The sequence below is a fragment of the Ambystoma mexicanum genome, chromosome 13 (genome assembly GCF_040938575.1).
Source record: "Ambystoma mexicanum isolate Mex_15411 chromosome 13, UKY_AmexF1_1, whole genome shotgun sequence".
NCBI lineage: Eukaryota > Metazoa > Chordata > Amphibia > Caudata > Ambystomatidae > Ambystoma > Ambystoma mexicanum.
Genome location: NC_090938.1, coordinates 630,104,577 through 630,128,211, shown reverse-complemented (window position 1 = coordinate 630,128,211; position 23,635 = coordinate 630,104,577). Strand labels below are relative to the sequence as shown.

The following is a 23,635-nucleotide window of genomic DNA, read 5'->3' as shown; positions in this document are numbered from 1 at the left end:
ACATTGTGGAGATCTGATATTCCTATTGTTGCCCCTGAGGGTTCAAGCCTGCAAACTTGGGGTTGTAGGGGAGTTCCTGTGCAGCAGGCCCAGCCATGTCACGTCAATTGTGTAATGCACATAGGGAGTCCAAGCATAAATAAACAAGTGTGCTCTTATATATGTGGCGTGGAAAGTTTGGGGTGTTCCTACAAAATGTTGTGTTTAGTTTTGGCTACTAGGTGGCGTGCAAGTGCCACCTATAAACCACGTGTATTGCACAGGAGAACAGAAAGGCGGAGATTGGATTTGAGGAGGGACATCCGACTTGTGGGTGTTGTTTGGCTCTTTACTTACCCATTGACTGTCCAAGGACATTCCTACCCACTATGTGCTTCTCTCCATCCAAAACACACCGTCCATCTTCTGAGATGTAGGACCCGATTCATGGAATACTTTGTAAGTAAAATAGGGACTTTGCTGGCCATTCTGCGCGCAAACCCTCCCTTCGTCGATTCATGGAATTGACTTTGCAGGACTTTTTCGTACACTGCGTGGCATTTGCGCTGGTTTGGTGTGTCTCCACATGAAAATATAGGTGTATCCCACACGTAAAAATTCAGTAAAGCTCATTCTCAGAATTACCCCACTTGGCTTTGCGGGCATGCAGTCAAGCACATTGTGTGAGACTCCACGCAGAGTGTGGGTTGGGCCTACACAGAGCTCAAAATGGGGCCGGAAAATGCAGAATGAGAAGGAACAAGGGAAATTGTTGGTTTGTCGAGGGACGGCTCACGTGTGGCAATCGCACACCCACAACTGTGCAACACCAAGCGTATTCATGGATCTGACCGCGCAACCTCATGTCCGGGAATATCAGCATGCAATGCTTGCGATCTAACCACCACCCAAAGGCATGCGTAATGTCTCATGCGCATAGGAATCACTGCATAAAGGTAAGAACCAAGCTCATATTATGGGGTGCCTGCACACAGTTCGGGTGCCAATTGCAGTTAGGGGTGTGCCTAAGCAGTGTAGCGGGGTGCAGACCTGTTTATGGGGGTTTGCACACATATTTCCCGGGGACTGACTACAGTTATGAAACATGGTACGCATATTGAGGGGGTGCTGTACATAGTTACGGGGGACCCTACACAGTGTGACCAGGGTGCTTCCTTGATTATGGGGGTTTGCATGCAGCGTTGCCGGGGTGCATTACTTCACGGACGAGTGGTGCGCAAAGGTCTGTATATGTGTCTCAGATTGCTATGCATGGGGGCGTGTTGTGGGCGCTCCGGCCGCTAGTTGCACATTGGGCTGTTCTGCAGGGAAAATTCCATAAATATGCGTAGCGCATAGAAATTCTTATTCACGCAGGGACGCACAAATTCCTTTTTGGCACGCGAACTTTGCGGGATGTGTGCACACTTTTCTGTGAATCTGGCCTTAATTTCTTATTTGCACCTGTCAATGTGCTCTTGGTGTAAAAAAAAAATATGCTATACAAGTGTGCCTTCTGCCACTTGATTTGTAAGCACTATATATGTCATAGCATGTGTTCCTAGCATTGAAGCCTTTTTAAAAACAATCATTGCCAATGCTGCAGTTTGCGCTTTTGCATTGGCATTGCAAATAAACTTGCCAGGCACTTCTCTAGTGGGATTAACTGACCATTGATGGTAGCCAGTGTAAAATGGTGCGAGTAACTGGGCATCTAATAGCAGTGCCCGGCAAATGACTAATACTTATATACATGCATAGAGCTCAAAATAGCGTGGCTCAAGGCACATCTGGTAAAACATATTTATTACATCAGTAGAGTGTTTATAGCTCCAATTAAGTCATTAACTCCCAGAAGACTGCTTTGAAAAAACACTGGCAGTAACTTCAAGTGCAAAGTTTGATGGTAAGGCTTGATTAAAGAAAGCTCAAAGACTTCCCCTGAGGAGGTGTTTTGGGCAGAAGCTGGGAGGGAATGGCCATGGGGATCAGCATGGCCATGGGCAGTCAAGGGGTGGGCAAATAACCAAACCACAAATACAAGCTTTGTCTCATAAAACACCATTTCTCCCCATCTGTACTCTAATGCAATAGTTTTGGCTTATCAGTGGCTTTGCACTGGCAAAGCGGGCAGTTTTAGCTTGTGTATAAGGATTAGAGTGGTATTTGTCAGGCACTGCACTGCTTTCATATGCCCAGGTACCCACACCATGTTCCAGCTGCAGCAATTTTATGGGCAGTTAGTACCATTAAATGGTGCCTTGCAAAGGCATATCCTATGCCTACAAAAAAAGAGCTCACACTGTTGGCTTTGCCAATGCTTGTTTACTTCAGATGTTAAATTGACATTTGAGGACACGGCAGACAGATGCAGCCATTTGGAGACGTGATGATACATTCATCCCAATGTCTTTGAATGACGGTGTGAGAAGAAGTCTGTGGACTTTCTCATGTGTATAAATGAAACAATCTACGGCCGGGGCTGGGATTCCCTACAAAGTTTACAAAGCATATGCTTGAAAACATACCCTTTCAATCTGCATATGGAATCCCTGCTCCAACTGGAGACTTTGCACTTCAAAAATACTCTTTGCACGCTTCCATGAATCAGGGTTTATGTCGGCAGTGCAAACTCACTTTTCAGCAGTGCAAATTCACTTTGAACCGGGCAAATATTCCATGAATCGGCCCCTGTTACTTTTACATGCATGGGAAAGGCTGCAGAGGCCTCCATCTCCTTCTGGTAACATTAAAGTGAGATCTTCTGGCGAGGGCTTCCGTGTGTCTTTTCACGTGTTTTTCTGTTTTCAAAACCGTCTGCATATGGCAATAGAGTGATATATATATATATATATATATATATATTTTAATGCACACGTAGGTTGCGGTGTTGTTCTGCCTATGCGGGTAAAACAGTTCAGTAAAATGAGAAATAGAGAATTAAAAAGAAATGTGAAAAAGCGTGCCAGATAAACAGTTTATAAAAATAGATTGTTGCACTGAGAACCAGGGTTGTGGATGAGTGCTGTGTGAGAGAACGAACAGAAGAAAGTTTTCCTTTCTCAGAAACTGGTACCTAATCGCGTCAGACCGTGTGGGAACATAGACTACAGCGCCTTATGTAAACGAACTGTGTTATTCTGGGTAAAAGCATTGCTTTGCACAACTTCTGTTACCAGGGTGGTAAACAACAAAGAACATGTGTGTGTAAGCGCCAGGCTTTGAAAAGGCCCAACAAAGAAGCACAGGGACGCGATTCTTGCGCAGGTACTGTTAGCGCTTGCAGCGAGGGCGGGATTTCCTTGCTGCTAGCCCATGCCTGCCTGACCAAACCCACATATTTCAACACCCTCTCCTGCTCAGGGTGTGTGCAAGAGTCAGGAAAGTGAGAGGTAGGAACAAAGGTGAGATTCCCGCCAAGGTGCGAGAGATTGTCTGTGAAGGTGGCTCTGGATTGACCAAGGTAAAAGAGAGGGGAACCACACTCTTGAGTGCCAGTGATCAAGTCAATTTCATAGGAATAGAAAGAGGACACTTATTCAAAAATGCTGACGTCTGACGTATTGAGAAGCCTTCAGATCCCAGATTTCCATAAGCCCACAGGGCTGCAACCTGGGCTTTCTAGATGTTTTTAAGATCCCTCACCATTGATTATGCTAGCTAGGGCTGAAGGGAGTTGTAGTCCAAAATATCTGGAGAGCCAAAGGTTGCAGCGTTGCAGGCCCTTAACCGTTCAGTATTGCAAATGGTGAATCTGATTTCCAAATGCCAATTGGACTGTGGTAACGAGTCCAAAATCTGTTACTGAACCATAATCGCGTGGATAGTGGTCCTTAGCACTTCTACCTCTGCATGGTACCGACCTTCTTCCAGCACACTTGCCCAAGTGCTTGGCTTGCATATTGAATCGGGGCTCAAGCCATGATACGCCAACCTGAATGGTCGGTTATGGGTAAGAGGCCGAGCATTAGTGCCTTCTACAAGAACATAGTGAACAAGGTCATTGTCCAACTTGGAGAACCAGCTCTGTTGAAGTGTAGGACAAGAATAAAGGGACTTTGTGGGAAACTGTCAGGAGCATGTCTAGCGTAGACTTTTTCTATCCCATTTCCTGTCTACTGCTCTGTGACCAGCGAGGTAGGGGTCTCCGATAAGGACAATGGGGTTAAAAAGTCAACCTGAACCTCCTACAGAAGTGGCTGAACCTGGAGCCACAACTCTAGAAATTCCTGCACAACTGCTGAGAATGTGACTAGAAATTATGCTCTCAGCTGAAGACGTGCCCATGAGGAATACAATCCAGTTGCCCAACCTAGTACATATGGCACAGAGGACGGGCAGAGTCAAAGAACAGGAAATGTCATTGATGCGGAGGGTAACTACAACGATATAAGGTTTGTAACGGGTGGAGAAGGGACCCAAAAATAATGTGTCCAAATGGGCTACTACATGCCCATCATTAAAGGGGACTCTGTTTCAGAAGAGAGTAGAACAATGTCTCGGTTCCAGAACAATGCTGTAGGCACTATGGACGCCTCGACCTCGTCGACACACTGTCCTTTTGGTACCACACCACTGCTCGGCTGAGAACCTCCTCTATTGAGACCTAACCTCCACCATGTCAGACCTAACCTAGCCTCTGTCCTGTCGATACCCAGCCTCAACCATGTTGAGGCACAGCTTCTGCCGTGTCATGACAGCCTCGATTGTGGCAATAGTTTATATTCAGCACACTCAAAGTCAGAATCAAGCCTTCAGAGACCCCGAGCTCCATCTTTCCAATTTCCATCGTTTAACCTGCTGAGACACTGCACAGACCATTGCTTAAATCTGCCGCGCCCTTGGTAATGCAGCGTATACCACTTCCATCCAGCACAAGGAACCAAATGTAGCTATACCACATGCACTGACGACAGAGCTCTCAACCATGGCCTGATGACCATCCAACCTGATGAGCAACCAGTTCTAAAGCCTCACAAGCCCCCTCTGAAACCCCAAGTCAGTGCCAACTCCACCCAGTAAACATTTTCCTAAGCCCTTCCTAGCCACACATTCCTCACACTAACGCTCAGCCTACAATAACCGGATTCCCCCAATACACCACACCGCTGAGCAATCACCTCCACCTCCGTAGTTCCAAATGCCAAAATCCAACTCTATAAAGGCCCCATCTCCTGTCAGCTGAGACCCCCCCCAACTTCGACGTGACAGAGAAAGAACCCCACCTACAACATTCCCTGCGAAGCCTCAAATGTGCTCCTACTAATATCTCACCTCCAAGCTTCTAATCCCCCTGCTCCTCAGAAGACAATCTCTACCCACTAAGCCATGCTTCCTCTCTGCTGAGCCATACCCTGCTAAACTCCTGCTGCCCCCTCCCACCCACCTCCACCCTGCTAAAACCTGATTCTACCCTAAGCCAAACCTTGCTGCACGCCTTCCCAAGCAGCCCATAACTCTCCTACAAAGTCATACACCACCACCCCCCTCAGGCATACACCACCCCCCTCAGGCATACACCACCACCCCCCTCAGGCATACACCACCACCCCCCTCAGGCATACACCACCACCACCACCCTCAGGCATACACCACCACCACCCTCAGGCATACACCACCACCCACCCTGAGACAAGCTCCTTCCACTACCAAAGGCAAGCCCGCCTCCAGCCTGCTAGGCTTTCAGTCCACCGCCCGCATAAACGTGTCATACATGAGGAATGAATATTCCCTTCTGCTGCCAGTAGTGACAGGAACCTTTAACCAGAGTGAACCAAGCGGCTTCAAAGCTTGAGCTCCCAGGACCTATGTGGCTTTCACCACAAGCCATCAGTAGCATGGGAGAGGCTTCAAGGTGCAGCAGCTCAGTTCTGCCCCCAATGATGACATGGTGGGGGGAAACACCCAAATACTCTGTTGATTGAAGAGGCCGTTAGGTGGAGGTCCAAAGAAAACATGCACTTTACCCATTTTCATTTTTTAAATGTCTCAACCATCTAAATTACCTACACTTCCTTAATTTTGTTTGCCCTCATTTTGACACAACTAAAATAGTGGCTGATGATAATTAGATGTGAACAACTTTGCAGTAGCCACCCAGCGGAGGGGAGAAGGCCGACCCTCCAGATAAGTGTTGCGTCCTGTCTTTGCAACACTGCATTATAAGCCTCTTTGCAGATCTCCTGCTGGCCATTCCTATTGTTGATGGAATGCACTGGGTGTTGCCGAGCGACAGCTCAAAGAATGTTAGATGAATCAGAAGATGTTAGTCGAGACCTGAGCTGAGATAGCTGAGGATGGCCGGTAGGTGTGCCAGAATATTACAAAAATGTTGCCCCAAACATTGCGACATGTTAATTACTGCACCTTTGTGTGGTAATAATATGCCAACCCCCACTACACCAACTAATGGGAGCAGATGTTAGAGGGGTGTCCCCTGCTCCCCTTTCTCAGTGTAGTAGGGGTCGGGGGTTGCGGAGGTGTCCCCTACTTCCATTAGATGGTAGTGGGGGACAATAAAAAAGGACCTTGTGACGCCAGTTGAGATCCACGTTAGTGGGCGAGAACTTATGCTGCAGGGTCAGAGGAGAGACTGCGGCACACTTCACGGTCTGCTGCTAAACAGCTAAGCGGGTAATGGGGCGAGGCGGTTATGGGAATGCAGGGCACAGTGATGTATGTGATCGCCGTGCCATAATGGGAGTTGGCAATTTAATAGTCAACATTATGGGCGGCGCAGTGAACAGATATATTAGGTGTGCTCCTGCTACCAACTTACAAGAATAACTGGAACCTGTAACTAATGCAAATAAAGCAATGTACCTTTCTACCAGGGAGTCTGGAGCCATCTGTCCCGATGTGCCTTTACTGGAGAAGTTCCCTTTAGAACAATAAGCAACTTACCTGTCCATTTATCTCCCTGAAATCAGGCAAATACTCCCTGCAATGCAACAGGGAGTAACCAATAAGCAGGTGTCTGTCTCTGGTGGCCGCCTGCACTGCTGGCTGCTACTGAGGTGCTCAGGCCCGAGGCGTCGGCAGTGCAGGCCACACACAGCATTTCTGCTCTTGTGTTCTGCGATCCAAAGAGGGAATATAAGATAAATATTGTCATGATAATTGCCTACCGCAAAGATGGTATGTGCTAAAACAAGAATGTGTGTTTTTTTTTTTTATTAAACTTTATTTTTATTTTCACTTGCCTGTAAACCATCCAATCGACAGTGAGAATTACTCCCTTGAAAATACTGTACTAGTGTGCAAAATATACCACTTCAGACTTCATCTGGTGGCCTGTAGAATGCACTGGGAGATATGTAGGGAACATTTGACAAAAGCTGGAGGTGATGGAGTCTGTAAAGGACGTATGGTGGTCCGCGATGGTGCTCTGCCATGTTCTGCTGGGGCTTTTTGCTGGGGTCTTATAGTCTCCTTTGTCCTGGTTTGGGGATAAGAGAGGCTCTGTGAAACCCTCGGCTGAAATAGAGATATGTTGGTTTCTGTTATATGCTCAACCCACACAAAGGAAGCTTCAAAGCGCCATAGGAGAGTGTGGTAAACTAAGCCTCCTTCCCAATCAAGAGCACCAGAAGGTAAGTAGTTCACATGTAGGTTTATTTCTCTTGTTCATAAGTAGAGAAAGCACTGGGACATCCATCCAGCCCAGCACATTAGGTCCAACTGACACCAATAAAACCCAGCACTCCAAACATCCCTCAACACTCCGCCTAGAGTCCCAGTGACATCACCACACCAACAGTCCACCGAGAACGTCAGTGACATCACCAGACCATCATAACACTCATAGCCATAATCAGGCCCCAGCACAGATTATGACATATCTCCCTCTCTTCCACTAACACAACACTACACCCATGGTAGAGACCCATCACAATTGCAATATTACCAGAAAAGTTACAAATACAAAACTCATACCAGCTCAGAAACCATCCTCAACTCCCACTGAGCCAAACCGCTACACCCCAACATCTAACCATGATCTAAATGGAAAACACCATCAACAACTGAACTCGAACCACAGGCCCTCCCCCAAAGCCTGAACCCCACTCAGCTATAAACCCACTGAAGGACACAACAATGGAAGAACAAACAACAAATCCTTCCCCTGAGGAGACCCCACACACCACAACCAAACTAACCCACTCACCTTCTAATACCCACACAAACACGTGTCCACCATGTCTATGTCCAATTCCAAAAACTCCAACCAAAACATTAATCCTACCACCAAAGCTAATATCAACACACTATCCCCTTAAAATAACCAGACAGCACCTCATTGCCCCTTAACATGACTAGACAGCACCTCATTGCCACCAGACAGCACCTCACTGCCCCTTAAAATGACCAAGCAGCACCTCACTGCCCCTTAAAACCAGACAGCACCTAACTGCCACTTAAAATAACCAGACAGCACCTCACTGCTCATTAACATGACTAGACAGCACCTCACTGCCACCAGACAGAACCTCACTGCCCCTTAAGATGACCAAGAAGCACCTCACTGCCCCTTAAACCATCAGACAGCACCACACTGCCCCTTAAAATCACTGACATCCTCCACACTGACATCATCCACACATACTCAGGGGACATGCCTCTACAAACAACGACAAACAGAAACACCACAGGACAACATATAAACCCCATGAAAATCATATTAGATAAAGTCATGGCGCCAAAGTCCCTGCGCCAAACCCAACATATCCATGAAATGCAAAACAACTAAATGCAAATCCATGGCGCCAAAGTCCCTGCGCCAACCCCACACCCTCATGTCAAATTCAACCAACCTGGAAAAAAAACTTTGTAAACATACATTACAAACTTTGCCAATGAACCCCGACCCACGAGTCTATAATATACCCATAGGAATGTCCTAAACAGCAGTTCCCCACATAAACACAACAGCAGTATATATATAGCATGGCAGGCCTTAAACTACTAACATTTACCCAGGAACCAGCCCACCATACAACCTAACCCGAGGCCACAACATAAAACAACAGTCATCACAGGCCTCCCCCGACACCTACCGCATCAGCACCTCCGGACTTGATAGATCCTCCATGCCATGCGAGCCCCAGAGGTCTGGATCCAGGGCTCGCCACCTTGCCATCCTTTGTGTCAAAGCACCCGCTTGTTGCTTCCTCCGTCTTCCAGCATAAACATAGTAAATGCCCATTCTTGCAAACATGGTCACCGCGCTTCTCACCAGCTCCAATAATAAACATCTTTCTGCAGGCGTAAACTCAGCGCCCTCCCGTTGTACCAAAAAATCCTTTACTTCAGGACCGACCGGTCCGTATGAGGAGCGCACCACCTTAGAATGTGCCCCAAAAATATAACTATGCTCCTCCGGAACATAATAACTTCCGCGTCCATGAACGTTGCATTCCAAGAGGACGTAGCTGCAACCTTCAATGTTGCGTTCCAGCAAGACACGCTGGGACGCCGGCCCTCCTCCCAGCAACATCATCATAACTGCTCCTGAGACCAAGAGCAGTGGATCAAGCTCCAGCAATTTTGTTCCAAGCTCCACGGAAGACACTTCACCAGCCGCCACGACTCCGCTGGCCACCACTCCGCTAGCCACCTCCATTACTGCGCCCCCAGGCGGTCCTATGCACTGGAGACACGGCATGGCACTACCAACCAGCGCACACACGCAAAGGTGCACCCACCCAGGCCAATCCGCGGCGCTCCTCAGCCACTGCAGCACCCTCTGGCACCTCCACAGTACCACCGGACCACTCCACAAGGGCCCGTAACACCGCCGGCCACTCCAGACAAAGGGTCACCTCAGCCCTTCCTCGACCGCCCGACAAAACCCATCCCAACGGCACCACCTGGCCGTTCCAGCCCTCAGCTTAAACAGGAGCCACTGCAGCTCCTACCTACACCTCAGCTGATAACCTGGACAGATCCCCAGGGGTCCGCGCACCGACCGCCACTACAGACAGTAGGCCATCTCAGCCCAGCACCGCCTGGCAGTCCCTCCTCATGGACCAGCAACTGTGTGCTCCACCAAAACAAGTCCCCAGCCTTGGACCTTTGCTGCACCGCCCGGCCTGCAGCTTCCTGCTTGATGGATGTCTCCTAGGAAGGTAGTGCTTCTCACCAACTGCCCCTTCCCAGCAGCACAGGAACCATCCTCGTCGCCAGTGTGGTAAACTAAGCCTCCTTCCCAATCAGGAACACCAGAAGGTAAGTAGTTTACATGTAGGTTTATTTCTCTTGTTCACAAGTAGAGAAATCACTGGGACATCCATCCAGCCCAGCACATTAGGTCCAACTGACACCAGTAGAACCCAGCACTCCAAACATCCATCAACACTCTCTAGAGTCCCAGTGACATCACCACACCAACACTCCACCTAGAATGTCACTGACATCACCAGACCATCATAACACTCATAGCCATAATCAGGCCCAGCACAGATTATGACAGAGAGGAAGCGCAAAGGGAAGAAAAATAGAGCCGGGAAGAACATAGAAATATCAGCTGCAATTCTATGAGGATCAGATCACGTGAGAGGATTGTGTGAGGGTCTGCTGTGGGCTTGACCTTGTGATAGTGTGATGGGCCTACGCAATAGTGGGGTGAGGTGCTGTGAGCCTCTGGAAAGTTGTGAGGCTCTGCTGGAGTCTGCTTGATATGCTGCTGTTTTGGCGGTGTGAACACAGAGAATGTTCTTGGCCTTGCTCCCCTCAACTCGTACACGCTTTTGGAGGTATGTCACCTGCCATAGGTTCAGTTCACTCACAGCCAAGTCCCTAACCCATCCATACACTTCAAAGGGCTCTCACCCGCCAAAAACACACTCGTGTGTTTTCACCCACCCTGGGGACACAAACGTTTTAGATTCATGAGAACTGCTGTGTTGTAATTACGGTGCAATGTTTTGGAAAAGCAGCCTTCCGGTACGAAACAGCAATCGGAGACAAATCCTTTTTGATGGTTAATGCACGTCGGGATCAAGAGGCGAGGCCATTAAGGCCGAGGAGTTCGCGCGCTCCAGAATCTCCTGAAGCGTGCCCGGGCCTGCCGCCGCTCTGCCCCGCCTAATCCCGCGCAGCGCGAGTTCAAGGGCCACGCCCGTCTACCGTTCACCGCCGAGGAGCGGCGATGTGGGCACATGCGGGGCAAAGCCATCACTTCCAGGCACACCCAGGCACGTGCCAGGCCGTGAGTAAGGGTTACCTCAGCGAGAGCACAATAGACGTTACACATAAGTGCTGAATGCTGGGAGTGCTTTTCAGGCGGGCACAGGCCGCCTCACACGGCTCCATTAACACCTCGAGGCGTTTGTTTTTCTGCTCGAATCGCTGCACTGTGTTCTTCCGCGATCTCTTCAGATCAAAGAGGGCGAGGACGCATTGCTGCTAAACTTTGCATCCGTCCGGGCTGAGGAAATAGCAACTGACTGAAAGACGCCTTTGTGGCTCTTTTACCTGTGGGATTCTGCGGCAAAGGCAGGTGACACAGAATAATAATTCGAATTAAAAAAAATATATATATCATCTTACTTCTTGCCTGGTTTCTTCCAATCGACAGTGCCGGGGAAACGTTGTTTATATCCATCCCACTGTTATGTTTTTAGCCTCAAAAAGCTGACGCACGCACTGCATTGGGTACCCACATCCCCTAAACGCGCCTCTCTGACTACATGTCCAGCAGTAAAGAGTGACTGATCTCGCCCCAGCCCAACCAGTCTTGTTGAAACTGGAAGCCATGATACAGCAGGTCCCTGGTGGGCTAACATAGGACCCCCTTATTGGTTGCTTAGGTTGTGACACTTTTAACAGGCCTGTGTGCCATAAAGAACATCCCACCTGGACACCAATCACAACCACTTCCTCATCCCAGCATTAATTATTAATTTCAACAATAAAGGTTCGGGGCGGGCCGGGCTGAAGAGACGCAGCTGCCAATTTCAACATGATGGTTGGATGCCCACCCCCCCCCCCCCCGCACCCTTAGAGCCGAAAACAATCTGAGGTACCCGTGAGGTGTATATATTATAACAGAGACAAGAAAATACACCTGGCGGTTAATAGCCGCCGGTTATCACGAGACTGCCAGCCGGTTCCTCCTCATCAGACCCTTGCTGTGAAAGAAGGATTTATAGCTTTTCAGTGGGCATTTAGTGTTTCAGCTCCCTGCTGGCTGGACGTCTAGTGATAATAGGCCGCTATTAACCCACTTGTGTATTTCTTGGTTTTAACTGTGTGCTTTGCAGTACTTGCATTAAAAGCTTCATTTGCTGGAGCCTTTCAGGTCGCCACTTCCAAGTGCACAGGGCACGTGATGACCTGCAGGCCTCCAGCAAATGAAGTAATGTATTGCCGTATTATAAGAATGCTGATTGGAAACAGGAGAGCAGTTGTTGAGGGCCCCCCTGAGGCTCGAGGGCCCTTTTCTTTGAAATAGTTGAAAGGCCCCGACGCCATCCCTGGTTCGGGGGCAAAATGGCTGGGTTTTGTATTAGAGCTATCAGTTGTTTCTTTATACATGTGTAATGTGACCTAAGTTAGCAGTGGTCTAAAACACACTCTGGTTTGTCCGCTGGCACCAGTGGTAGAGGTGGGGCCATGCCTATGGCTTTGCGTTGCTTATTGTAGGATGGCTATGAGGAGAGGTGGCACACATCGGAGTCAGGTGCACCACGACATTGGCGGGGCATGGCCCAGTAGGCCCGTACAAAGAGGTGCCTAGGGTCCAAGATAATTGAATTCTGCTTTCTTGATGGGTGACTCACCACTTTTTACAGTGTGGAACATTGAAAAGGTCTATGCCACACATTCATGCATGCCAACCCCTTCCCCCCTCCCGCCCGATTTAGGTGGGGGAGACCCATTTTTTTAATGTTGCTATTGTTTACTTTCTACCTCCTAAAATCATGACAACTCCAATTCAACCCAATGGGAAAATTCAATTCTCCTCTTTCTGCGAGAAAATCTCACTCACAGGTGCTGCAAAATGTTGGCATGTATGCCCACTGGAATATGCACTCCCCCAAATGACAGGTTACAAGTGATATTCTCACTTAACGCTTTAAGGAAGGAAAAGACGCAGAGTGTCATTTGTTACCTGCATGTCAAAGCTATTCACGTTCATTGGGCTTTACTTTTAGGCCAATGGGCAATGAGTCCCCCATTTTGTGCTCAAGTAGATTTACCTCAGCACCACAAAAATAGGAAGCATTTGCAAAAGTAACATATCCTTTCGTCAGTTTGCAGCATGAGCACTTAAACAATTCCGCCAAAACCTCCTTACCTGGGAAGTCGTGACCTTGGCTCCTTGAGACGTTTGCCCAGCCGGGAGAAGGAGCCGGGCTCACATTCGACTTGCCGGACAGAGGTTGAAAGGTGGGGTCAAGCTCCAGTATTAATTGGTTCAAGTGGTCTATGGATATATCCAAGGTGGGGGATGTGGCGCCGGGGTTCTGATTGGGCCTAGGCTGGGGATCTCCAATGGGCTGCTTGGACGGCCTGCTCGTTTCCATTGTCAAGTATGGAGGTCCATGGCTTTCAATGTGGGGCGTCTTGCCGGTTTCTTGGAACAGAGGACTGGGAGACGAGGGGGGACGTATTACTCCATGTGGTGCTGTACTGCCGGTGCCATGAGGGTGCCCCATCAATGACTGGTCAACCCACCTCTCTGTCGTGAAGTACGTGCACTTGGGAGACCTGGAGAGGCTTCCCACATGTTCATCTTGAGAAGTAATGCGTATTGATTGTCCAACATGCAGTACGTGGTTTGGTATAACCCGGGACATTGTTTGGGTGTCTTGTCTGACCACTCAGTATTTAGTTCTTTGTTCTGTCAGACTTTTACCTTCGTGATGTTTTCAAGCTGCAGACGGCTTACCGTCTCACCCAAGTTGGCCGGAAACACTTGGAAAACCTGTAAAAGGTAACAAAATATGGAGATTAATCAGTTTTTATTGTAATAACATTGTCCTACTATGAAATACAGCTGACAAATCTTGCAATGTGTAGGATATCTTGTGCAAAAGTTTAGCTTTTTTTAGTGAAGTAATTATGCCGCTCTACTCTTCTTGCGCTCTGAGATTGCTAGACAGTGTTAGACGGGCATCACTTTAAACCTTCTTGTACAGAAAAAGAGCCGGCATCATAGACTACAAGTACAACCGCACATGAGACTTTCGACTGAGTGTACGGGGGATATTGATAATTAAGATGTCACAGTATGAGTGTCGAGGGCCGGGGGAATGGCAGACAACCTCTTAGTGTACATTTCTGATTAGCGCTAAGGAAATGAGGAGGGGCACACAGCTTATGGGTGTTTGTTTATGTACCCGACCATTGACTGCCCCTGGCCATGCTATTCCCTATGGCCAGTCGAACCCACTACCTGCCCCTCCCTGCCAAAAACACCCACTCCAGGATCTATTCAAGCTAGCTCTATTAAGTTGTATCATCAAACTGCGTGCCATATGGGGCCTGCCAGTGTTATTTCTGAGGTGTCTTCTGAGAGTTAAGGGCTTACCTGCAGCTGTAAATGAGCTCCTGGGGTAATACAAACATTCTTAAACACACATACTTTCTTGCACTTGATTTTTAACAATATGTTATGTTATGTTAATTGGCTTTTATACTGTGTGCCCTTGCATATATTCCTTGCATTAAAGCCAGGCTAAAAACCAGCACTGGCCAAGCCAAAATATTTGGCTTGTGTATAACTACTAGGCATTTGACAGGAAGTGACATCAAATGCACAGGTACTTATACCATTTTCCAACTGTTGGCATCGTATGGCCAGGTACCATTATGACAGTGGCTGGCAAATGTCTAACGCATTGCCTGCCCACAAAAGACAACACTGTTGGCTTTGCCAGTGCTTGCTTCTTTTAGGGGCTTAACATGGTGACCACTTGCTGTTACTTCTTCATGAAAACAACACATGAGCAGTAATCTCATGTTGACGCGCACTGCCAATGTGGGCCAGTGAAAATGCAGCGCCTCTGATTTCATGCATGTGAAAGTACCCATATTCTTTTCCTCAGATGAGGATGATTTTTGAAAATCATTTTTTCTAAAATGTGCAGTTTTTTCACAGCTCTTTCAGTAATTCTACTAGTTAGTTGTATTTTGGCAGATCATGTAGGAATCACGGTTGTTCTTTACCGAATTAGCAGACGATGCAGGTGATATCGGCGATGAGAACAAGGTTTGAAATTGCCAGGAGCTCGCAACTATTTGGCTCCTAGTTATAACCAGGGGGAGCTTGGTGAGCACAAGCACCGGATAGGCAGAGAAACGTAGAGGCCGCAGGCAAAGAATACATCCCAGCCAAAGAGTCCTTAATACTGCAATCACCTTCCTTGCGCCAAAGACCGAATGCTCAAACGGGTCCACTCCAGCCGTGACGCTTCCTTCCTTGACTTGTGCTGTATCCCAAATTGCAAATTAACAAGGAGGGTCATAGGAGTCCCCCTGCCAGACACTAGTCCCGGTTACGAGAGACTACCCAGCTTCTTTGACTCACTATCTTTCACAGAGGAGAAATATCCAAAACATATCAGTCTTTGTCCTACTCTGGGGCAGTCCAGCACCAAAATGCTAGGCAATTCTCCTCTGAACAAGAGTACTAAAAGCAACCCCAGACAAGTGTTTCGGTCTGGTTGGACCTCGTCAGTAGGGTGAAGCTGTGCCTCTCTAAGAATAGTGAGCAAGGGGTCCACATACGGACTCCCCTATTAACCTAGGGTGAGACCCAAATCTACTTAAAATATTCAAATAACAAGGGGGGTCCTGGGAGTCTCTCAGCCAGACATTAGTCCTGGTCATGAGAGCCTTACCCAGAGTCTTTAGCTCACTATCTTTCACAGAGGAGAAATATCCAAAACATATCAGCCTTTGTCCTGCCCTGGGGCAGTCCAGCACCTAAATGCTAGGCAATTCTCCTCTGAACAAGAGTACCAAATAGCACCTCCAGACACGTGTTTCGGTCTGGTTTGACCTCATCGGTAGGGTGGTAAAAGTGCACCAATCACACTACTTACTAACCACACTATTTTTGTGTTTACTTATGATAGACTCTGTAAGAATTACATGAATCATATGGCTTGTGCTATAACATGTACAATGACGTGTTGTTTTTACTCATTTTGTAACATTAACAGTGAATACATTTTGTTTTATAAGCCCATGACTGCTTTCTGATCAACATGACAGGGGGATCTGTACCCTAGTCTGGCTGTTGGCTACTATCCGTACCATACTGTGTGGAAGGGTGGGGTAGCCTGTACTCAATTGTGTGTATTATTGTTTAAGCACTTTGCATTAGAAAAAACAATAGGCATTACCTTTTCTTTTTTCTAAACGGAAGTACTGACACCTGCAAACAGTCTGTGTAACCGTGGCTTCGGCTAAGCGGGTTGCCTTGCCTGATGACTCTGTACTCAGAAACAGGAGGCGGGTGGGAGGGTGCGGCTCTCCTATTGTTTCTGAGTAAAGAGACATCATTCAGCATGAAAGCCCGATGACTCTTTATTCAGAAACAATAGGAAAGCCGGGCCCTCCAGCCCTCCTCCTGTTTCTGAGTACAGAGTCATCACACAGCAGACATACCTTTCACCCAATGAGCCTGTGGTTTTTAACCACGCGGCCCCTTGAAGGAAAGGGCTGTCTGCTGCGCCCGAGAGCTGGGGCGCACCGGTGTCTCACCTTTGGTGAGCCCAGCCCCTCCTTTTGTATAAAGGAGGGGCTGGGCGCACCAAGGGCAATAATGCCAGTGCGCCCCAGCTACCCTGCTTTCACTGGCTCCCCCACTTAGCCGAGGGGGGCTCTCGTTAGGGGCTGGGGCTAAGTATGTCCCCTAACCAAATCCCACCTCTATTTAGCATCCCACTTCAAGCACTGGAGGGTCGAATCTGGGTCAAAGCGACCCCATACTAGAAACTCTAGTCAAGGAGCAGGGCCTGGTCTCCAAAGTGCTCTGCTCGGGCAATGCAGTCACCTAGCGCAAGCACGAGGCATTAGACTGGCATGAAAAGCAAGCATTTGGCACTAGTGCCAGGCCAGGTGGTGGAAGAAGGAAACTTTTACTAGGGTGGAAAAACTCTTTGCACTAGCCTAGCCTGGAAGCCACTGGCAGAGGTACACAAGCTGCATACACCTCCAGCGAAGAGGGCACCAGTGCCCGTGAGAGCAAATTATCAAAGGTCTATCAGTACCAGGTTTCTTGCAAAGTGCAGCCCAATAAACGTCCATCACCTTTGGTGATAAGGCAAAATTAGGGGGTGGATTTGATGCTCATGATAGGTGCTGAATTGAGAGTCGTTACGACACCGGCGGTGTCCGATTTTGAGACTGCACACCAGCACCCCACATTTGCCACCTGTTGCCATTCTCTCATACTGCCTATAATGGCCAGCATCTGGCAGTACCCACAAGTGCCAGCTCCTCACATTTCTCAGCTATTTCAACTCCCCACTTTGACCAACTATGCCAGGTCCTAAAACTGCCCTACACTGCCAGTTCTCCACAGTGCCCGCCTGTTCCAGCTTATTTTTGTATTTTATTTATTTATTCACATTTACAAAGCGCACAACAACGGCCCTTGGGCATCGTGGCGCTGCTTCACCATGGACAGCTGTTCTAACACTGCCCACCTAGGTGCACGCACCCCACATCCAGGTCAGCCTCTCTCAGAGTTCCCCCAGTGATCACTCCCCTCAGGGCCCACCCAGTGATGCACACTCGGGCCAGCTTTTCACAGTGCCCTCCCATCCTCCCCACCGGTGAAATCGTCTTGCAGCTTTTCGGTATGTGTCCTAACATCCTGGAACTCGCTTCCCTTGCATATTCACCCTCAGCCTGCTTTAATCTCCCATAGAACTCCTTGAAAATGATTCCAGCGCACTGAAGACGAGGAACCGTTTTCCAAGGCACTGTGAGTTGTTATTGTTCTTGCAGTCCATAGCAGCAGCCGCCCTGCTGATGAAATCTCCCACCCGCTCCAACGCACCCACCTAGGCCTTATTGCGTAGAAATCAGGACTAAGGTGAACTGTGTGCCATGTTTTTAGCACCTGTCCATGATGACAGCCTATTCTTGCCACTGTACTCGGTTGTTCATATCATGGATGACTATGGGCCTCATCACGAGTTTGGCGGTAGCCCTTAAATCCGGCGGTAGCGCTGTTACTACCGGATTTAAGGGTCCACCAAATCACGGCTTCGCCTGATTTCGCCCCAGCTCTGGGGGGAAATTCGCTGAGATTTTGCCGATTTTCGGTGACTTTACCGCCGGCGGGAAATCCGCCGGTGGTAAAAGCGTGAAATTTTCCCATTAAGCCCAATGGGGAATGGGGAATTCCGGAATGGGCTCAATGGGGAATGGGGATTTCCCGCTCTGCCAAACCCGTGATCTGGCGTTAATAGCGCCGGTGGGTTTGGCGGTAGGGCTAATAAAGCCAGCGCTATTAGCGCCGGCGTTACCGCCCAACTCGTGATGAGGCCCTATGTCATTTATTTCATACTTTTATAACTCACCAAATAAGGTGCTGAAAATTGCAGGCAGAAACATCCGTGAATTGAAGGCCGAGTAAGGACAGGCCCTAAAAACCTGCATTCCGACCAACGTGTGCAGGAAGGCAAGGATCTCTGCAGACTCTGATGCCAAGGCACATGCTTTGGAGGGTAAATTCCTTTTGGGGGCAAATACAGCAAATCATCAGCACTGGGCTGAAGGGAAAGGTTGGTGGTCTGTGATGCACGGAATGGGAAGTGGCGTCAGAGGAAGTAAGCATCCTTGAGTAAAATATGCACATTTCATTCAACTTGTTCACAGTTGAAGAACGTTCACAGGACAACTACGCTTTTGCCAAGAGTACAGATGTTCCCGTTGCACTGCTGGCTAAATATTAAAGGAACACAAACCTTTTAGTTATTACAATCTCTCTAACAAAACATGTCCTGCATAGCACCATGTCCATAGGAGACATTGTACTGCTCAAAGGTACACAGTGTGTGTAGTCTTGGGGTGAAGTATCCCGCCTCACTGCCGCAGGGCTCGGGTTGGAATCCTTGCCCTGGCACTACCCACTTCAATTGGACATATCCATTTTTTTAAAATTCATTAACCACATTGCGGGATAGGCGTCCGACCCTCTCAAAAATACATACGAGTTAGGGTTGGGATAATTGCCCCGCAAATAGCAAAATGCAGTCAGGTTTTCGGGCAATTGCCCATGAATATTTATGAGTAAAATGGATACGTAGTGGATTTCAGTGCATATCATTTGCATACGTGTCCAACTGCAACAGCACACCCAGCCAACTGCAGCAGCACACCCAGCCAACTGCAGCAGCACACCCAGCCAACTGCAGCAGCACACCCAGCCAACTGCAGCAGCACACCCAGCACCCAGCCAACCGCAGCAGCACACCCAGCCAACCGCAGCAGCACACCCAGCCAACTGCAGCAGCACACCCAGCCAACTGCAACAGCACACCCAGCCAACTGCAGCAGCACACCCAGCCAACTGCAACAGCACACCCAGCCAACTGCAACAGCACACCCAGCCAACTGCAGCAGCACACCCAGCCAACTGCAGCATGCCAAGCAGATCTTAGACCTGACTTCAAGAGAAGATGGGAAGATGGGGTGCCCTAAGAAAATATTGAGGAGTTGGGGAGCCATTCCTGGACCGCCATTAATTTACCATGAGAGGAAAGAGTGGTATGGAAAAGCCAAGCAGAGAAAGTGAAAGGGCTGGGCTTGTGTATTAAATCATGTCTGGAAGGAAATGACTAACACACCTGTGGGTTGGGCTCTAGCCACAGGGCACTAACATGCCTAGCTCTGGTTGAGCTGCAGGTGACAGCTGTGGAGAGGAGGGATTCAGTAACACTGTGCAGGAGATGTACATACCAAGAGCATATGAAGATAACATTGTGCCCCCACCTTGTGAACCCTGTATGCGTCTGCGTTGCTCTTGCTATGCTCCTCCTCCATTGGTTCGTACCCCTTGCATGCTGCATATCCGAACCCCCAACAGAGAGACACTTTTCATTATACATTGTTGTACTTTATGTGTTTTGATGATCTGAAGTTTCATGGGTGCAGAGGAGGAGTAACAGAGCTCAAGGAACTTCCAAACAGCAACAACTGGTCATGTTGCTCATTCCTAAAATTCCTAAATTGACCTTTTCCCCCGAATGTTATCTAGTCGATTATCACAAGCCTAATGAAACATGAAATATGGTACAGTTATGAACTGTTTTTGCATCCGCAAATGTGGTATCAAAAGTGGGATGTATGGCAAATACGTGGCAAAGCATTCCAAGAAGCACAGCTTCAAGTGTAAGCTATGGAATACCACAATATCATTCTTAAGCAGAAGTCTGTGCCACAAAGGGGAACACTAGTGGAGCTTCAGCAGGTTTCCTCTTGTCTTCGATAGCAGAGTTTTTGGAGAGAAGCTTCAAAGTTGTGCTTGGATCCTGAAGTTCCTCGGGCGGAGGTGGAACGTGAGCACATTACAATAAGTATGCTTGGCTAAGAGTAAAAGAAGAGCAACAGGGGAGAAACAAAGTGGGCAGACAATAGAGGAGAATAACGTGTAAAAAGAGAGACACGTTATATGTAACGATGGAAAGGGAACACCAGAATTAATGGCAGTGGTAAATTGCCAATCTGGCATGCAATGAGTGCATGGACGTCATTTAGGGATCGTCATGGGTCGCAACTGATACCCCTGTGGTCTCCCTTTCCACCCCTAAAAAAAAAAACAAAAAGAAAAAGTATCAGGATTTTTTTTTTTTTTTGCATTGGGGCACATGGGATGTGGCCAGCAGCATGCTGCTCTTTGTTTCTGGAGTGGCTGTTTTTCTGATAGCAATAACCGGTAAGATAGCTCAGTGGGTTGAGCGCTGGCTGCTGCAATGTGTGTGAGATCTGCAGGTTCGACTCCCAGCAAGGTCATTTCAGCATTTAATCCTGCTGAGGTTGATAAATGAGTACCAACACAGGCTGGGTGATATTCTATGTATATTTATTCTATATGAAGCGCTTGAGTGTCAGTGCTATATTATACATCATTATCGTTTGCCCTTGGATGTCTGCTTGCATTCACAGTGATTTGGTAATATAGGCCTATATGCACTGATATTAACGATACATGTGGTGATCCATTCTTGTATGAAATGTATATCACTTTAGTGATATTGTAACCATATTTTTCATAGTGTACTCAGAAACAATGTTATGTGATGCACTTCCTGTTTTGTCGAGGGGTGAAATGTCGTCTTCCCGTGATGTCACTTCGGGGTGGGGTCAAATGACGCCACTTCCTGTGGTATCATCAGATTCAAGAGTTGTGTGATGTCACTTCCGCTACCCCAGGCCTTCTGGTAAAATGACGTCCCTGAATGTGCACCCAGCAATGAGTTGTTGAAGCAGCAGATAATACTGCAAGGTCTACCAGTCAATCAGTGAGTCTGTGGTCCTTTATGAATGAGCCATTTGAGTGCATGTTTCCTAGACCACCCCAGTGTGAAGGATAAAATATGCAGCCTGGGCTCTGCAGTTCTTGTGGGGAGGGAGGGGGGGGGAGACTTTCTGACCTACCCGCCTCAAAGTTAGAACGCATATACACACGCTTTAGGGACAAAAACACACTTAGTTAGGGAGCACAGATACACATATATGTGTTGGGTAGTACTCATATTGTTGATCATGAGACAGATGGGGAAAGTTTTTTGTTTGGTATATACATGAGCGTTGTTACCGTTTGGATATAAATAGGGGTAGTCATTGCGAGTCCCTTATACTCCATGCTGTTGCTTGGATCTCCAGCAGTCTGCCTTAGAACCCCAGTGGATTCACCTAATCTCAGTTCTAAAAGTACAAATTCATTTAGCATTTGAACTTTTTTTTTAATTAGCTGACTGTTTGCACTGATTATAGGCACAGTTTATTAAAATGCTGCAGTCTGAAGACGTAGCGCCTTATCATGGGGATAAAAAAATGACGAGACTTCACTTCCTGTGATGTGTGATGTCAGTCAGTGGTTAAGGGGTGTGTGATATAACTTCCTCTTCCCAATGATTTTCAGCGAAATGAGGCTAGCTAACTGAAGTAAGACCATGCCCCGCCAGGGATACACAGAAGTCTCACTTTTATGGTATCCAACCCAAGGGAGGGAGTGGCGTGTGCCGGAAAGGATGTCCTGACGCACCCCCGGGGCTTACATTCCTGTAACATTGGTGTAATAGCTCCTCCAGGTCAGATTTACTGCAAGGGAGTGAGAGGTTTAATCTGATTTCCCTTCCTGTACTCTACGCTCAGCTCATCTGCATACATGAATCACGGGCTGGGGGAGGATGGCGGAAGGGAGGGCGGCACCAGTAAGTTCGTCGCCACTGAGGGAGTGGACGCCACAGCGATGACCAGTTGGTGCACCTGTGAATGTAATGACAGGTCCAGGAGCAGCCGTGCAAGGATGGAGCTCACCACAATGAGCGGGGCTTTGACATGCAGCCCCAGAAGGACACCCGTTCCAAGATGGAAGAAGTTACTACTTCTGCGCAGGAAGTGATGCAAGAGCCAAGTGTGTCCAGTGTGACTGATGTGTGAGTGCAACTTTATTGATATGAGTAGGAGACAGATGCTTGCTAACATCTGAAGCCAGTGTAGGATTTCCTTCAGTGAAAGCCTACAGCAGCAAGTAAGTTACACAGGATGAACGGAGGATAGCACAGGGGCAAGGCGCTGTTCTTGGAAGCAAAACCGCAGAGCAACAGAGATTAGAATCCCGGATCCGCGCTTAGAAAACCGAACTCAGGCATGGTATTAGGTGAGTTATAAAAAAAAAAAATAAATAAAATAAAGGTTGCCTTATGCTGCCTCACGGAAATACACATAGGAGCACAGCACATTTACCAAGGATCCGCAGATCACCTGAAATCTATCTCCTGCGTCCTAGTCAGGGTGTCAGGGTGTCAGGGTGTCAGGGTGTCAGGGTGTCAGGGTGTCAGGGTGTCAGGGTGTCAGGGTGTCAGGGTGTCAGGGTGTCAGGGTGTCAGGGTGGGTGAATTGTAATGTCTAGATTCTAGATTCCAGGGTCCAGGTCCCAAGCGCACGTGCCCAAAGGGCCACAGACCATTTCATATACTGTCCACAGAGATTCCAGTTCTCAAAGAAGCCCCTCCAAGACGGTTTGTGCATATCTGCGAAGTTGCCTTTGGATCCAGGGATACCTTTAACCCAGTGTTCTACGTGCACTCATGAGAAAAGTTAGGGAATCACCTGTGACACTCCCATCCGAGAGAAGGAGTGGCGCCATGGGAAGCAATGGTGCACAGTAGGCTGCGTATTGCATTGAATGCAATGTTTCATTCTTATAGAGAGTGGCGTATGCCCACGTGCCATGACTGAAGAAGGTTTGTTTTCATGGAGGCGCATGGTTCTTGGTTGGGAAGTCAGTCCACAAGACAAACCAGAAAATGGCCCGGGTCAAAAGACTGCACCACCCCTTCTGGAGCACCGCAGGTAGCTCAGAGTTAAGGCTTTGCACCATGTACTCATGATCATATTGTGTGCCTATATCGCACTTCATATCATACTCAAGTTTTTAACCATATTTAATGCTAATGGATTT

General features: G+C 48.1%; 1 protein-coding gene across 3 annotated transcripts in view; it reads right to left on the bottom strand.

Moving 5' to 3' along the window:
* Window positions 1-23,635, bottom strand: part of TNS4 (tensin 4) — a 74,209-nt gene that overhangs the window by 35,287 nt on the left and 15,287 nt on the right. For all 3 annotated transcript variants that reach the window (XM_069634562.1, XM_069634561.1, XM_069634563.1), the window contains exon 2: window positions 13,280-13,909. In XM_069634562.1, the coding sequence (XP_069490663.1) occupies window positions 13,280-13,781 (502 nt within the window). In that variant the 5' untranslated portion in view covers window positions 13,782-13,909. The remainder of the gene's footprint in view (window positions 1-13,279; window positions 13,910-23,635) is intronic.